Genomic DNA, 18,533 nt, shown 5'->3' with positions numbered 1-18,533 from the left:
TTAGACAAACTCTTTATCCTGTACATTCATGTGATCGGGAATAGCAGTGGGAGTCCTGACCCAAAAGCTGGGACCAGGTCAGAGACCGTGGCTTACTTTTCAAAACAACTGGAGTGGGCTTCCCTGGTGGCGCAGTGGTTGGGGGTCCGCCTGCCGATGCAGGGGACACGGGTTCATGCCCCGGTCCGGGAAGATCCCACATGCTGTGGGGTGGCTGGGCCTGTGAGCCGTGGCCGCTGAGCCTGCGTGTCCGGAGCCCGTGCTCCGCAACGGGAGAGGCCACAACAGTCAGAGGCCCGCGTACCGCAAAAAAAAAAAAAAAAATAGTTTGCATGATGCTTCCACTATAGGAGGGATGCACTATGGGACTTGGTGCAAAAGACGTTTTCAGGGAAAGTACTTAAGGGAACAGAAAAACAAGTGACTCTTGCCTGTGATTTGTGTGCCGGTAATAACTTGCAGGCTCACCCAATCCCCCCTTCATTACTCAAACCAGTTGAATGCTGAGGGACATACTCTGGGGAAGATTGGCAGTTTGATTTCACCCAAATGACCCTGTGGTCAGGGTACAGAGAGAGATCTACTAGTATTTGTTGACACCATCACATGTCGGGTTGAAGCCTTCCCCACTCAATCTGAAAAAGCTTCTCAAGTCTTTAAGTCCCTTCTAAAGGAAAAAACTCCTCTGTTTGGCCCTCCATTCTAGAGTGATAATGGGCCCTCTTTTGTAGCAAAGATCACACAGGGGCTCTTAGCAGCCCTAGGGGATAGATTATAAGCTATATAAAGCAAAATGGTGGTACTTTGTGCTGTGCAAAGATGACATCTGGTGTAGGACCCATCCAAGGCTGGTGTTCTCTCACTGAGTAAACTCAGAAAATGAAGATGAGGCTTAGACCAGTACTGTGGCTGAGATCTCAAACTCCCTTTCTCTAATTACAAACGCAAAAAAAGAATATGTTACTCCATATGTCACTAAAATTACCCTCTGGATTTATTTATATCTTGAGGTATGTACCTAACTTTGAGAAGATATAATGAGAGAATTAAGCTTTCAAAACTCATTTCCATAGTTTTGTGTTTTCAATCCCCAATGCTAATGATCTTTTAATGCAGATTTTATCTGTGAATTCTATTTATTGTAAGTGGTCATTTGCTAGCTAATGTATTTATTTATTCATTTATTCATGTTAGGAAATAGAAATGCAGAATATGTGTTGTATTCTCTGATTATATCAGCAGATAGCTCAATCACATTCTTAGAATAATGTTGCCACAAACTTTTGAATTGATAATAGACTATTGTGTATACAAAATCCAGGTCCTTAAAAATAAAATGCTCTGTTTTCTTCTGAATAAAGCAATAAGTCTAGGTCAGTAATAAGTTTATATAAATTAATAAACGTTAACTTCTTTGAGTTTAATAACTCTTCCTATGGGTTTTGTAGCTGACTATAAACCACCTACCTTTAGAGCTGGGGGAAATCTTGTTTATTTCTAAGAAAATATGTAATTTTTGATGGACTCTCTAGAATAACATTGTTTCTGTCAGAATTAATTAAATATATGTGAATGGTCCAATAGTCAGATGAAAACCATGATCCTTGTGGTACTGATTTAAAACAAACAACAAAAAAATCTACAACAAGGGAGGCTCTCAAAGATCATCTAAAACGATAAAACCTCCATTATTTACAATCTTCATGACTTATCATTCAAGTGTCCCTGCAGTTCCACCTACATTAAAATTTCCAGAAAAGCTTTCAACTCCTGGCCTGAATCCTCCCTCTTTCTCTCAACATTTTCCTTCTCCTGCTCACTGCCCTAAACTATACTCCCTTGAGACATTTATACTTATGATTATCACCAAGACATGTCCTTTTCTGTACTGAAAGTTTCAGCCAAGGGGAAGTCAGCTTCACAAACACAGAATTAAAGTATTGCGGAAACTCAGTGAGGTTTTTTGTTCTTTTTAAAATCCATTTGGGTCACAGTAATGGATTAGATACCTTGAACAGCCTTGCGTCAGAGTAGTATACAGGTCTGTTTTAATTTAGCCACCAGTGTGTCTAGGTCACATTTTTTTTTTTTTTAATTTTTAATTCACAGTTTCTGTTCCCAACCAAACTTGGGACCGCTTGCCTGCACGCAGTAAAGCCAATCTATTGACACCAGGTTTTCGTGAAGGAAAGTGCAGCATTTATTGTAGGGCGCCAAGCTAGGAGTACAGGGCAGCTAGTGTGCAAGACACCGGAACTCCTGGATGGGTTTTAGGAAAGCATCCTTAAAGGCCAAGTGAAGCAGGTGTGTTGTAGGGTCTCAGGCACAGTTCTCTGATTGGTTAGTGGTGAGGTAACAGGGTGGTGTCACAGGGTTAACATTATCGATCTGGAAGCTCCAGGAGGCCTGGGGACTATGTGCTCATGGTCATCAAATAGTTAACATCTTCCATTTGGTGGGGGTTTTAGCATCTGTAAAATAACTTAGGAAATGTGTATCAGATATTGTTATCTAGGTACTTCAGAGAGGAGCTTAGAGAGGGAGAGTTTTTCTTCTAAGGCTCAATAAAGCTTTTACTCACAGGTTAATTTAAGAAAACAATCTAGCTTGGTGTTCATGAAAAACACAGTCATCTGGTTTAAAATGACAATAGTTGAAGTAAAAATTAGGTAATTATGTTAATAGCCTGTTGAAGATTTCAGTCAATAAGGGAGGACACAATTTGGGCACCTTATTAATCATTCATTTTTCGAGTTGTATGACTTGTAACCTGCTCTGTTGGGTTAACTCAATTAGAAGTGCTCACAGGTATCATACATCTCTTCATTTTAAGTGCATCATTAATTTTATGACAAAATTAACCCAACACCATTAGAGCAACAGGCAAATCTTGACAGCTATTTTTTCTCAGACTGTTCTAGTTGATATTTGATGGGGTCCACAAACAATTTTATCAGTTCAGTAGGTTTTTACCTTGAGCCTGCTACAGCTGATGGGATCCTAGGATCAGTGGTGACATCAGTTGTGCTACACACAGCCTTTCCTTACCACACAGAACCATCCCTGATGTGTTCACTCTAATAGGGGAAGGTTACTTTCAACTTTCTGCTTGCGGTGTTCTGATAACCTTGCATACTTAATTGTAATTGAGAGTCAAGTGACTTCTACAGAGTATGCATTTTAATTAGCTATCAAATGAATAGCGAGGTTGTTTGAATAGATTTTCTTTCTTTGTACTAATTAATTGGGAGTCAATGTTCAGGATCTTGTCTTGAAGAGTCCACTGAAGATGTTCATTTCAAATATATATATATACATCCACTTACAAGCATGGGATTCAGAGTTCATTTTGCATTGTAATATAGGCCAAAAAGGAGCATTTAAATGGATGTGCAGGTATCATGCTGCAAGGTAAATATATTTTGTAAAAATACAAAAAGATTTGTATTTTCTATTGCAGTCTTTAAGATAAATAAAAATGTTTTATTTTAAAAATCATTAAGGGCTTCCCTGGTGGCGCAGTGGTTGAGAGTCTGCCTGCTGATGCGGGGGACACGGGTTCGTGCCCCGGTCCGGGAAGATCCCACGTGCGGTGGAGCGGCTGGGCCCATGAGCCATGGCCGCTGAGCCTGCGCATCCGGAGCCTGTGCTCCGCAGCAGGAGAGGCCACAGCAGAGAGAGGCCCGCGTACCGCAAAAAAAAAAAAAAAAAAAATCATTAAGCAGGCAGGAGAGAACTCTGTAGGCATAATTATATCTTAACTGAATTTGAACAGAAATTATATTTTTAAAAAAGGGCAAATAATTCAAGATTTGAGGATTCCACAGAAAATAAATGGAATGTAGAATGGAGGCAGTATTCTGAATATCCAAAATACTTTTGTGTCCAATTATTTAAAATGAAAACACTTAGGCAAAAACTACTTAAGTTCTAATTTTTGCCTTCTGCCTGGATTTATAGCACTACCAAAAAAGTTGCATACAATAACATCAGCCTTGAAAATAATTTAAAAATTCATAAAACTATAAATAGTTTATTATTCTATGAAGTTTATGTTTGCCATACCTATATTTACTAAACAGATAGTGATCCTTCCCATGCCACTGTGTGGTCTACAAAATGTGAAATGATCATCAAATTTCCTGAAAGAGGGTGAACACAGTTCTGAGATCAACAGTGAATGTATATTGCTGTTCTTCTTGCATAAAAGAAAAAGTTTGAATCTTCTGATGGGGATTGAAAAAAATGCATCTACCAGATCAGTAGCTGTACACCAAGTGTCATAAGTTATGTTAACATATTCCTGTAAAAATATCACATCTGGCAAAGGATCGCAATTGGGGCTGCAACTTAGTTAAGTTTATAGTAGTCCATTGTCATCTGCCAAATAGATTCATTCATTTATTTATTTTTGACTAATGGTTTAAGACAGAACCAGCACCACCATATCCTTTAGATCTTTAATTGGGGCACCAATCTCTGAAATTCGTCCAGGAATGTATTCTTGCTTCTGATTTACTATTTTGACTTGAAGATAGGGCAGTTTCAGGAGCTTCCACACTTAACCCTTATCATCATCACTGTCCCTCCACAAATCAGAGTGAACATGTCGGAGTTTGGCCAGGTGCTCAGAAAATGCATCCCAACTGTGTATTGATGGGCCAGGAAATAGCTACTGGGTAGATAGTTGGATGCACTAGATCCACTGTAAGATAAACCTGGATCAGAACTTTACTTATTACTTGGCCTCCCCAGGCTCCCACTAAATGAGGGGCATGATGATTGTTATGGTATCCTCTTATCAGTTTGGATACGATATCCAAAAACATTCCAAAGTTCTGAGTATTTCCTTTTTCCATTGTGAGGTTAAGTCTGGCAGTTGGCACAGCACCTTTGGGGACAGACTGAAGGAACATTTATTCTTTCTCAAGGGCATTTGGTTTCACTTTCAATTATTGGATTCCGGGTCTGTGAACTGACTTAGGTTTTGAAACCACATCAGGAGTCATGAATTTTTATCCATTGCTGTAGAGGATGTAAATCTTCTATGTGCCACCTCTAAATTTCTTTGGATGTAAGGTCAAGTAACACCCTAGCTGGCTGCGCATCTATCTTGCTACCAGAAAAACCTATGGCCTATCAGTCATTGCCACAGACCCAAGGCACCCTGGTTGCCACTTCACCCCTGCTGTCCAAAGCAGTAAATATCTCTACCTTCCGTCTATTGGATAAATGCTGCCACTTAAAGCATGACATTCTGAAATCCTATTATCTCTATTGACACTGTAGAGCCCAGTTCCAGAAAACATCTCCTATTATCAAATCTAGCCTACCAAAGTTTTTAATTTGCCCTCTACCAGGGAATCTTTTATTACCTTTGTGAAGAGAGTATCCTCTTGGACTTTACACAAAACATGGTTGACCCATACACTAGGTCCTAACATGCAGTAGGTCTGGCCTAACATTCCCACCTACCTCCTTGAGCCTTCTGACCCCAAATACTGTTAAGGCAGTTCCAGCATCTCTGCCTCATTTATTGAGGACCGTCATATTTCCCATGATTTAGGGATCCATCACAGCACAAAATAACTAGCTCCAGATGCTCTTATCATGATGTCAAACAAATTATCCTCTTGTATTCTTTCCTACTGGTCCCGTGTCTTCATGATCCACTTTTGAATGTGTTCCCTTTCATAATAACCAGGTCTTCTACTTTTTTCTGGAAAAGGAACTGTTTCCCTGCTTGAGCTGGTTGAACCTGGTTATTGACATGAAGGCAATGAAATGGGAACAAACTGTGGGGAGAATAAGGATGTCCTTGCAAGGCATCTGTTTTAGGTGAGATCTTTACAGAGCCTCCAGACAAAGGCAGCCTGTTTTCCTTTAGCAGTTGGGCAGGTGCTCCTTCTGTCAGTCTGGATGATTCAGAGAAACTTGGAGGTTTGACATTTTCACACTTGTCCACACAAATATCCCCTACCAAAGTTTGCTTTCTATAAGATCACTGACCTTAAGCTGTGAGACAAGTCAAGTCTACACCAGGGTACCTCCTTTATAGCTCTGCTCCATGTAAAATGAAGTCCAGGTCTAATTTTCAGTATAGTCTGCGTGAGGCTGTAGGAGATAGAGGTCCCTTCAACTGCCTCCAATTTGGCCTTCTGACCTATAACAGTGTGCCTTGAGGTGATTGTTGGCTAACCTGATTCTATTTTTTTTTAAGACTTAAATAAATTATACAACAATATAATCCTTATAATTACTTTTGTCCCTATATTGTCCAAGGACCACAGCCACCATGTAAGCCAATGCTACATCTTCTACCTGTAACTCATCCTGGTTAGCACTAGTGAGACTCTTAGAAATTGTGATGCCACTGCATGTCAGGGTAATCATCCCCCCATCTATCCCCAACAATGGGGTCCTTATTATATCTGTCTGTTTTAGAATTCCTTCCTGACACTTTACTTTGAAAGGCCACTTTTTATTTCCCAAAATGGAAGTTGAGACATGGGCCTTATGCAAGCAGTTTGTATTGGGCAGTGATTTCGAGAATAGGTACAGGAAACTGAGAATAGTAGACAATCCATACAAGCAGGTGTTATCAAATTGATCACTAATAAGGGAATCTTGGGTTTTTTTCTCAGAGACTTTCAAAAAAGACAGGAAGAATGAAGCATGAAATTAGCTAAGAGATGGAATTGGGACATTTTTTTATTGGTTAATGGTTGCTCCATGTTGTATTAACACCTTCACAGTACCAGGTTGCATATGCTGAGCGACAGGTAGGTTCCTGTAGATGTTCTTGTCCTCCCCATGGTCTGCTCTCATATCATTTGTCTTCAGGCAAATAATCAAGGTCAATTAGGTGTGTATCTTGAGTAAGACATTTTTGAGACCTGGTCAATAGGAGGGGGAGAACATTCAAGAGTAGATCATGAAGACGTTGGACCAGCAAGGAAGAATATAAGAGAATTTAATATTTAGCAGGGCATCTAGAGCTAGTTGTTTTGTACTGGCTCAGAGGTGCCCCAGGGCAGAAGCAAGAGTGTGTCACAGGTCAAATAATGGCACCATAAAGATGCCTGTGCCCCAATCCCTGGAATCCATGAATATGTTAGCTTACATGGCAAAAAGGACTTTGTAGATATAATTAAGGTTATGGACCTTAAAATAAGGAAATTATCCTTTATAATCCACATTGGTCCAACCTAATCACATAAGCCCTTAAACGCAAAAAGCATTCTCTGGCTGGAGGCAGAAGGGATCAGTAGAAGTGTAACTCAGGGAGACTGCAAGCATGAGGGAGCTATGAAACATGGTTCTGGGACGTAGGGGCCCACCTACTAGGACCATAGAGATACCTGTAGGAGCTAAGGATGGACCCCAGCTGACAGCCAGCTGGATTCTGCCATAAGCCTGAATGAGCTTGGGGGCACATCCTCCCCAGAGCCTGTGATAAGAGCTCCGGTCATCAACACCTTGATGCCAGCCTTGTGAAACCTGGAGCAGAGAACGTACTCAAGCCAACCTGGACTTCTGACCTACAGAACTGTGAGATGATACATGTATTGTTTTAAGAGGCTAAACCTGTGGTAATTTGTTATGGCAGCAAAAAAAAAGCTAATCCAGAGAGAGACTAAGCACAGCTGAGGCCAAGTTCTCTGTTGTGCTCCTGCAAAGCTAAGTGCAGCAGACAGATTAGAAAGAGGTGAAAAGCGACACTGTGCAGTGGGAAGTAAGAGGTGTCTAATGCACCTTTAAAGGACAACATCTGGAGGAAAGATACAGGGCTACTAATCTCTGTGGATGAGTTCTAAGGACTGAAGACATGACTGTGGATAGGAGAGAGGAAGCGATATTCCCAGATATTGCACCCACATTGTTTATTAACAGTTAAAGAGGAAACTAGCAGTTTTAAAAGGCATCTGACAAGGAGCCTTTGATTCAGTTATTTGTAATTTTCTCTAAAACACTTAGTAAAATCCAAAAATATTGATAAATCAGTATGATATGTGTGAGAGTTTTTAGGTGAAGTGGAGCTAAGTAAAAAACAAACCAAAACCATTGGTAATCTACCAATAATTTCCCTGATGAAGCTGAGTCTCTGTATAATTTAAAAAATGTGTTTTCTCCATACTCAGCATCAAGATGCAAAGGCCTGGGATCTGTATTAGAAAATAAAGTGGATAGCCATCCTTCTACCAGTCAGTGCTTCTTGAAGTGGGCAGAGCACTTCCCCAATCTAAGCTTCTACATTCTTTCAAAATGTGATGCTGCCAGAAAATAGTCCAGACCTCTAGGACTGTTTTCAAGAAAGAGAAGGGGTGCTGGAGCACTAAAGAAGCCTGGTGCTTTCCTAATGAATTCATGGACCAGGTATTTGGAGGTGCAGCTGGGTGTGGATTACAGGAAGAATCCCCATAATACAGCACACATGAGCAATGACATTTTCTGCACTTTCTTATTTTATTGTTTAAGTAAAGATATATTGATATGAGAATGAGATTAATTAGACTGATTCTTAGAAAAGACCCACTAGGATATATGATGGAGAAATGGACCAGAAGTTATAGACCTAAGAAAGATATTTAAGAGGCATAAAATTGATGGAAAGAGTGGACAATAAATATTGTATACCCTATTTGCTAGGAAGCACTGGAAGTAGTGTTTTCTCTGTAATTAAACATTAGTGAATGGCGGGACTTCCCTGGTGGCACAGTGGTTAAGAATCTGCTTGCTAATGCAGGGGACATGGGTTTGATCCCTGGTCTGGGAAGATCCCCATGCCGCAGAGCCACTAAGCCTGTGAGCCACAACTACTGAGCCCACATGCCACAACTATTGAAGCCTGAGCACCCTAGAGCCCACGCACCACAACTACTGAAGCCTGCACGCTCTAGGGCCTGTGTGCCTCAACTACTGAGCCCATGTGCTGCAACTACTGAAGCCTGCGTGCTGCAACTACTGAAGCCTGTGTGCCTAGAGCCCATGCTCTGCAAGAAGAGAAGCCACCACAATGAGAAGCCCGTCCACTGCAACAAAGAGTAGCCCCCATTCGCCACAGCTAGAGAGAGCCTGCATGCAGCAACAAAGACCCAATGCAGCCTAAAAAAAAAAAAAAAAAAAAAAATTACTGAATGGCAAAGAAAATGTAAAAAGCACTTGGATTATGCTTTTAAAAATTCCATAGGACAAGGATGTCAAAACATCATTCTCTAGACTTACAGATTGTTACAAAACAAAAGCTTTTGAAAATAAGTTGGTATTGTGAGTAGGAAACAGGAAACAGATACTATGATACCTCAGCAGAAAACCATAAGAAGAAAATACACTAAACAGAAAAATAAAAAACTAAGTTAAAAAGAAAGTTGAGCAAGATAAGGAAGGACCCATCCCCAAGGCACTAGCATGCATGCACACACACAGACTGACACATGAATACGTGAAAAATAAACTGAATATGCAGGGGAAAAAAGTAAATCAGGAATCCAGGCCAGAAACTTGAAAATCTCTTCAAGAATAAAGGAAAAAAAAGGAGAAAAAATATTAAGATGATTTTTCTCTAGTAAAGAAAAAATAAAGATTTAATCTAAGAACTGTAGGTGATTCTGTGTATTGAAAGAAAACACTTTGGACAGAAGTGATAAAGACTTCTTGAAGAAAACTAATCTCAGCTAAAAATAAATTGTAGTAGATAGACAAAATTAATAAAAATGTATGTGTATATTTGACAATATATTTTAACTATAATTAGTTTTTGCTTTGTTTTCTTAAAGTCTGGGAGGAAATGTTACAAAGAAAGGAAAACCTGTTTGGTCTCAGACTTATCCTTAACAGCACTGAACACCAGAAAGCAGTGGGGCAGGTTCAACCTAACTTTGGAGGAAAAGAAAAAACTCCAAAAATATACATACAGTTGAGTTGACATTCATATTTGAACACCTTAGAGAAATGTCTGTACATATGCAAAAGTTCAGCAAATATACCACTGATAAAGGCTTTACATAAGTATGCTTCATGAAAGATACTAAGAAGACATCAGTCAAAATAAAGAAATTAAGGATGGAAGAATCATACAGTGATGGAATGATAAATTTTAAAAAGAAATCATAAATGTAAAAATAGTTGAAAATATTCCAAATAATTGATAAAGAAAAGACAAAACATATAAAAAGTAATACTTCAGTTAAAATATTTTCTTAATGGGACTACCCTGGTGGTCCAGCGGTAAAGAATCCACCTTCCAATGCAGGGGACGTGGGTTTGATCCCTGGTTGGGGAGCTAACATCCCACATGCCATGGGGCAACTAAGCCCACACGCCACAAGTACTGAGTTTGTGTGCCTCAATGAGACAGCCAACATGCCGCAAACTACAAAGCCCACGTGCTCTGTAACCTGCACGCCACAACTAGAGAGAGAAAACCCACACACCACAACTAGAGAGAGAAAACCCACATGCCACAACCAGAGAGAAGCCAGCACACCACAACGAGAGAGAAGCCCACGTACCGCAACAAAAGATCCTGCAACTAAGACCTGATGCAGCCAACAAAATAAATAAATAAAATAAATAATACAAAAATAAATTTAAAAATATCATTCTAAAAAATATTTTCTTAATAAAACAACAAACTGTATCAACAAAGACTGTGAGGGTAAGCTAGGTTAGAGGAATCTCAGGATGTTAAATTCCTCAATTTAGAGAGAGAGAAAAAAACTTATTTTTAAATTCTATATTTAATTATTTAGAGTTGGAAGTATTTACCAGTAGAACAAATTATAAAATATAATTTTCAAAACAGAAAAATAAAAACAAGCAATATAGAGTTTCCATAAAATAAGCAAGAAATTGAATAAAAAGAAGTAACTAAATAAAAGCACAAGAAAGACATAAAACCAAATATTTTAACATTATAATGTTATATTTTTAAAGCAGGATAGAAAAATTAAATTTAAGCATGATTCTAAAACAAATGAATAAAATCTCTGAAACCATAATTGGTTCCCTCTAGTTTTTAAACTTCCTATTAATTTTTCTTCATTTTGTTTCCTAAAATGACTATTTTTTACAATAAAAATAAGCAATCCAGCTTATGACAAAATAGTGAAAGAAGAATATTGGCTTCCTGTAAGATCACTTTGGATAGAAGAAAATAAGAAGCAAATAGGGAGAGATATGATTTTATATTAAAGAATAAGAATCTAGTAACTTGTTACTAATATGGATAAGTGTAGTGATTTCTGAAATTATAAGCCAGAGAAGCTAAACGTGATTAAAATTTAGGTAAAATAGGAAAAAAATGCCATCTTCACAATTAATGGGACCTCAGATTCAGTGTGTGAGAATATGTGAGTGTATGTACATGTGTGTTTGTATGTTGTCATTATTGCTACGTGTTTATATAGATTTCCACAAACATACTATTGACACTTGTAGACTGCAAGAATGGAGGTTGCTCCATTTGAAATTTCATTGTCTGGTTATTTTCTACCTTACTTTTGACATTATTCATTGAGAAATATTGTATCAAATCAATCAAGCCATACTAAAGTTAGACTCTGTGTATTGTTTTTTTAAGTATCTCCATCAACAGCCTTATTTCAAACTTCTAAATTTTATTCTAAACTATATTTCACAGTTTATTCTGTGTGTAGAAAAATAGTTCTCACTTATAAATTTGTATATTACTGACTTGAATAAGCTGCATATGGCTTTCACTATTGACATTATATTTTGAAAGGCTAGGACAGTTATATTACTGGTTCTCCAAACCACTACAGCATAAAAAAGCTGGAAATCACCTTCTATCAGGAGACACATAATTTATCTATTAAAACTGCAAAAGAAACTACAGCTGAAAAATTATCTTGGAGTGAATAAATGACTAAAGTATCAGAACTGCATTACCTAGGTTCACTGATCTCTTACAAACGCTGTGCTAAAGGGGCAGACTATCCATCAAAGAGAATGAACACCTTCTAAGCACAGAATTTATCAAATAGGCCATCTTTAGTAACAATTTTTCTTTGATTTTTGATCACTTTGGGTACAAAAAATGATGGGATTCACTAGAAACTGTTTTTCAGAATAAACTGCAGCCACTTAAGTGTAATATCTATAAGAGAAAAGTTAAACCAGAGAAGTCATTTCATTTATTTTTCTTTTTTTAGACTAGATACATGCACCTCATGCCATGAAGTATATGTCCCTGGGCCTTTTGATATTAGATAACATCAAAAACTAAATGTTTTTCTGAATAAAACTGGTTCTGAATATTTTTAATTAACTTTATCTTTGCTGGACAAGTTAATTTTCTGGATATACTGAGTTAGCAATAGATTTGGTAGTAGAGCTGAAAAATAAACCATTTTTTTGCTCCTTCTATTGTTGTTTTTCTCATATTCAAAACACATGGAAAAATAATTTTTGTGCTATGTTACCCAGTAGTCATCTTCAAAAGAAGTGCTTGAGCCCCTCTTTTTCTTACAAGTTACAATTCAAGGGAACCTATTTGAACAATGACTTTACTCTACATTAAATTTAAATAAATCTTTTAATATTGAGAGAGCCATTGTTAAACAAACTGACAATAACTGGAATGGGGCATAAGGTGAAGAAAGTGGTTAGCTATATTTTGCTCAACTCTGCAGAATTTTAATTATCGTATATTTTAATCTTTTAAGTAAAACTACATGAAAAAGTTGAATTTGTAAATAGTAGTAGTATTCATAGACAGGAATAAGATTTTGTATCTGTTGGAAGATATGGAGATGGGAGAGGATAAAGAAAAGTTAACAATTTTTTTTTATATTTCCTTCATCACATGTATCAATTTTCCCTGTTAGGGATTTGGAAATTGTGGGCATTTTACATATTATAGTTCATTTATAATAGCCATAAAATACATTGAGTGTTGAACTTCTTTGAGTCATCATAAAAATGGAAAGAAACATTCCTAGATGAAAACTGCAAGCTTAAATCTCAACCTCGAGATACAACAAAATAAGCATATAATCAACCACTAAACAAAATAACACATAATCATTAATGATATCAAAAAGGCTACAAATAAAACATTTTCATAAATGAAAATAGCCCAATTTATGCAAAATGGTACATTTCTAAATGAAAATTTTCCCTTAGTAATGACTTTTTTAAACTACATAGGCACTTTACTAATACCAAGTTTCTGTAACTCATGCATCATCAACATTAAAGAATTAAAATAAAAACTTAGGACTGCCATGATTTTGGTGATGAGGAGCCTTTTTTTTGACTCAGCTGATCCAGCTGAAAGTCATTTAATAGCGGGAAACAGAACACAGCCCTAGATCAGCAGTTCTTAGCAAGAGCAATATTGTTCCCCAGAAGGCATGTGGCAACGTCTGTAGGTATTCTGATTGTTGCAACTTTGGGTGGTGCTAGTAGCGACTAATGGATAGGAGGCAGAGATCCTGCTAAGTGTCTTACTCTAAAGAGGACAACAAAGAATTACCTGGCTCAAATGTCAAAAGGCTGAAAATCTCTGCTTTGGATAGAAAGACATATGGGTAAGAAGAAGAGTTTACCAGGAAGCATTCATTTTTTAGACAATGTGTCCCATCAAAACTTGAAGGAATATTTCAGGAAGTATTTTGGAAAGGCATTTATAAAAATTGGTCACTGTGGAGAATTATACACCTGACTTTCTAATATTTATATGAGTTTTTGCAAAAGAAAATTGAAATAGAAACAGCTAGAGCCATAGAAATAAAGTTTGAGGAGTTGACAAAAATATCTTTGTTCTCTAAACACTGAATGCAAAGTATATGCAACTAGAAATACTATGGATTCTGATGTGGACTTGAATGAACCAGCATAGAATGGTGAAACATACTGTGAACTAAGGACCATGAGAATGTAAGTCCTTAGGATGAGCTGCATCCTGAGCTCTCTTGACTATAGTTTTCAGTGTACTAGAGAGAAAATAGGTCATTGATGCCAGACCCTGAGTGTTAGTTGTATATCATATATGTTTTGGTAGATACTTATACTAATGTTAGTTGCATTGAGGTCATTCCAATCTGTGGGTTCTTCTCTTTCAAATGATAATGTCAGCTATGGTCATAAAGCTCTGATATACAAAGACTCTTTCAGATAATACAACTCAATGATAGCTCCAGTCAATCAGCCCCTCCTACATTTGCATCTCTATTCCAATACTCCAAGTAGGTACACTAATAACTATTCCATTTACAAAATAATGTCTACACAGCATCTAATGGATTCTGAGTTTTCCTTAAAGTACATTTTTTTTAGAATGGGAAAGAGCAGGAAGAACTTTGGCTTATTTCAACACAATTGTCATACTATTGTGTATATAACCTATCTTTCTTTCTATTGCAACATGGCGTCCATGATGAGCAATGTATGGCAGGGAAAAGGAAAAAGTAAGAGATGTGTTTCTACTTCAAGAAGAGAGAAAATGCCTTCTTATTGTGATTTGAAAAATGATGCAATGAAATCAGTCCTAACCCAAGGAGTATGTCCTAAGGATACAACAAAAATTATGTCTCATGTTTACTAAAATAACTTCCTAAGAATGTTAAACTCCATAAAGAAAATAATTTTCTTTTCAAAAACTATCCAACACAAGCACTTAAATATGTAGAATTTCATTTAAATAAGCCAGTCAACAATTTTTTATAAAGTATTTAACACTTCATTATAGAAACATAGGCAAAATGACTATTATAACCAAAATGAAAAATACTGTTCAATTTAAAAAATGTACTTAAACAAGAACCTGGAAAAGTTTATGATATGCATAACATTGTTTCAAGCAAAATTGCACTAGTATTACATAAATCAATCGTTTATAAAGGCCTCAATATGGCAAAGTTTAGAAATAGGTAGTATGCATGCACATAGTACAACAAAAAGTCTCTTTATAAAACAGCTGTGTTTTTTTTTTTAATGCTTGTACAAAGGGATAAAGAGCAACCACAAACATATTTCATCTGTTAATACATTATGACAGCTAAAAGTCAGTCATGTCTATCAGAGGAACAAAAAGCCCTCCATACCTTGTGAATAAATCTTTTGTGCCTTTAAAGATATTTGTATAAAAATGCTATACTTTTTTATACAACTTAAATAAATCGTATGTGTGTTTCAATTGAAATTTGAAAACAGACAAGTAAATGGGGTCCATGTGTTTTGTATAACCAGAAGAAATCAGAGTACCAGAGTAACTGGTCAGCATGTATACTCTCCACCTTTGATTATGGGCAGATAATTGTTTTTCCATAACTTGGAAAGTCCCTTAAGAATATATTTTGGATAGGGCAAATAATAGATTAGTCATATTGTATATTGAAAATATTTACTGATTACTCTATACCATAATGGCTGCCTTGCCTCTTCCTTTTGATCTTGCAAAGAGAATGCATTCACATAATTGAAACTGTGTTATCAATTTGTGTGCTTATATAGTATTCTTTAGTGTTCTGTGTGTTAAGGGGTTGGGTTAATCTTCCACAAAATGCACGTGACTGGGAAGAAATTCCTAAGACATGAGTGTCCAATGCCCTGTTGTGCTCTAGGCTGGCTATTTACCTCAGGACTGAGGGAAAACAAAATGTCTTCTCCCATAACAAGTGTGTTCTTTCCACTTTTGATTATAATTTTGCTATGTTCTACTACCTAAATATAACTATTGTTTATAGGGTGTATACTTTTAGTATATCACAAGAGAGTCCACTAAATTTTGGAAAATGTAGTCATATGTATTCATGCAAATTATTAATTTTATAAATTTTTAAAGGTTTTTTGTCAAAATTCTCACTTGGCAACCTAAGACTAATTTCAAAGCTGGTTATGCTGAACTTGTGAGGGCTACATGTTTTCAGCAGTCTGAATCAGTCTTAATGGGCACAAAGAAGAGAGTTGACCATTCAATCATTTTTCCATCAATTTAAACAGAGAATTAAATGATATTGTATTACAGCTTTCAGACCGTATAATGAAAAAGTGCAGAGATTATCTTTGTTGATTAAGTAGAACCAAAAAAGTTCATATAAAATAGATTGCTCATATTCACACTACAAAGGAATATGTTGTTTTTAATTTTAACAAATTCAAAGGTGTCTTATCAGCAGCATTGGTGTAAATTGTACTGTAGTGCAGTTCTTTTTCATAAAAATACCATACAAATGGTCAATCAGTAGTCATCAGCAAAAAATAAAACCCAGAAAACTCAGAAAACAATTGACCAGAAAAAAGATAAAGGAAGAGGTAATGCTGATCCCAAAACAAGTATAATACTGTTGGAACATACAAAAGTAATCCTTACATTTTATACATTTATACAGTATATAAAAGGTATCACGCATTATGCCACTGTCTCTCTTATCCCAATTTCTATTTTCTTTGGAAGCAGTTCTTTCCTTTCATCAACACTTCCTAAGGAGTTTCGACAGTTTTGCCCATCCATATACAATTTTGCATATATCGGATTGGAGTAATTTGTTGGCTGAAGGAGAAAAATAAATATAGTTTTATTACCTGTTTTGACCACATGAATTTGTTATTTTCTATGATGTCTATCTTTTACTGTTAACAACATTTATATGCATTTCATTTAACTTACTAAATAGTAATTATATAAATGTACTTTAAATTCTGTTTACAGGCTTTCGTTGACTTTAGCATCGTTTTAGATAAAAACATAATTGTACGTTTTTCAGTTAACTTGTGAACCTAAGGGGAGCTTTGACATAATATTGAAAGCCTGAAGAAATCTTCATGAAAGCTATATTCACTGTGACTTTATTTAAAAGTACAGAACATTAAACCAAACTGTCTTATTTCCAGTCCATGTTTACTCCCCTTAATGCTATTGCAGTGGCAGGAAAGATGTGCTGCCATCTTTTTGCTTGGTTATCTAACTGCTTGGTGCTTATAATTTTTCAATATGAAATAAAAAAAAAAAAGAAAAATGAAAGTAAACTACATTAGTTGTGTAAACTTTAAAAAATAAAGACAGTATTTTTGCTTCAAACAATCTCTATGTACTTATTATTGGAAATATTTTTGGATTCTTCTAAAGAATTGTGAAGGACACATTCATTCTAAGTTTCATAGATACTTGCATCACTTTGAGGTAGAATTGAGACATGTAGAAATGATCTCTTTCATTTGAAAAACATATACAATGTTTATTATTTTAATAGTTGCAACTTAACCTGAGGTTGTTACCTAGTTGGATTTTTAAAATTTTGTCTTTCCAAAATAGAACGTTAAATCTTAGTCATAACAAAGAAATATTACATTTTTTGAGCCATGCAAATGAGACAAACATGATAAAAAAATGAGAATGAAAAACAGTTGATGGGAGAGAGGTACAAGGGTGAGATCAATCCTAGGAATCTTGATACCTGTCTTTAATCCCTCTTCTTTCCAATATGAACCATGTAACTTTAGACAAAGCACCTTTCTCTAGAAGCTAGTTACTTAAAAATTTTCAAGAATGGTTTCATACACCATTTCTAATTTCTCCATACGTGACATTTTGTATTATATTTTTATTTAAAAGGATATCAAATTTGTATATACTAAACAAAGCGTCTTAATAGAAAATAAACCAAACCAAACATAAATTTAAACTATTCAGCTTAAATTTCTGGCTAGAGATTTCTGTTCTAACAATAGCAAATGCTCATGTTTACTGTTAAGGAGCTTTAACATTTTCAAATTTAGAAGAAGAGATATTTCTACTGAATAACTTGTCGAAAATAACATTTCATATATAATTTTGCATACGCAGGACACTTAAGCCCCCAATTTTAATGCTGTTTTGAAATCTTTTGTTAATTAAAAAATCATTAAAGATAAGCCCCTATCTAAGTCTAGTAATCATCTTTGATTGTGAGGAGTTCTGTGATGGAATGGGTATGGAATAATGAATTTTCTCTCACCCCAGCGGTTAGTGGTCCTTTCAAATCAGAGTTTAGGTAGCTGGGCAGCGCTGTGTGTGGAAGCTTGAAAGCACTGGTCCCTCCCCCTATATACCTGGGCTGTGTGTAAACAGAGAATTTTAGTTTCTGATCTAATATCATGGAACTGTTTTCATTGATATAAACTCATGTTAAATCATAAAAATAACAGAAGATATATTCTTCAGCCCTGGGGCATCAACATTGTGTTCATGGTAGTTTCAATAATTTATGAAATAACTATTAATATTAGATCTGTGATTCACAGATCATGAATTCATGAATCATCATTCACATTCACATCATGAATATATCAAACCATTGTAACAAGTGAATACTCTATGAAAAAATACTTCATCATGAAGGTTGCTTTGGTGTGGCTACCTGCTTTTTAAAATCGTCTATACCTATAAATGTATTTTCTGCAGTTACTTCTTAGGCAACAATTCATATTTACATTTCAAACATCAGGACTCAGCTAGAATCAGCCATCTAAGTCACATTTAGTGTAATTTTGGTCAATCAGAAAATAGTAAATAGATATTTACTGAATGT

At 36.1% G+C, this 18,533-nt stretch overlaps 1 protein-coding gene across 1 annotated transcript in view; it reads right to left on the bottom strand.

Annotated features, from left to right (window-relative positions):
• Positions 1 to 16,375: 16,375 nt before the first annotated feature.
• Positions 16,376 to 18,533, bottom strand: part of LRP1B (LDL receptor related protein 1B) — a 1,461,391-nt gene continuing 1,459,233 nt past the window's right edge. The window contains 2 exon segments of the mRNA XM_032636635.1: positions 16,376 to 16,516; positions 17,961 to 18,059. Coding sequence (XP_032492526.1) covers positions 16,376 to 16,516; positions 17,961 to 18,059 — 240 coding nt within the window.

The sequence above is a fragment of the Phocoena sinus genome, chromosome 7, assembly GCF_008692025.1.
Source record: "Phocoena sinus isolate mPhoSin1 chromosome 7, mPhoSin1.pri, whole genome shotgun sequence".
NCBI classification, from domain to species: domain Eukaryota; kingdom Metazoa; phylum Chordata; class Mammalia; order Artiodactyla; family Phocoenidae; genus Phocoena; species Phocoena sinus.
This window is presented reverse-complemented; position numbering and strand designations above follow the sequence as displayed.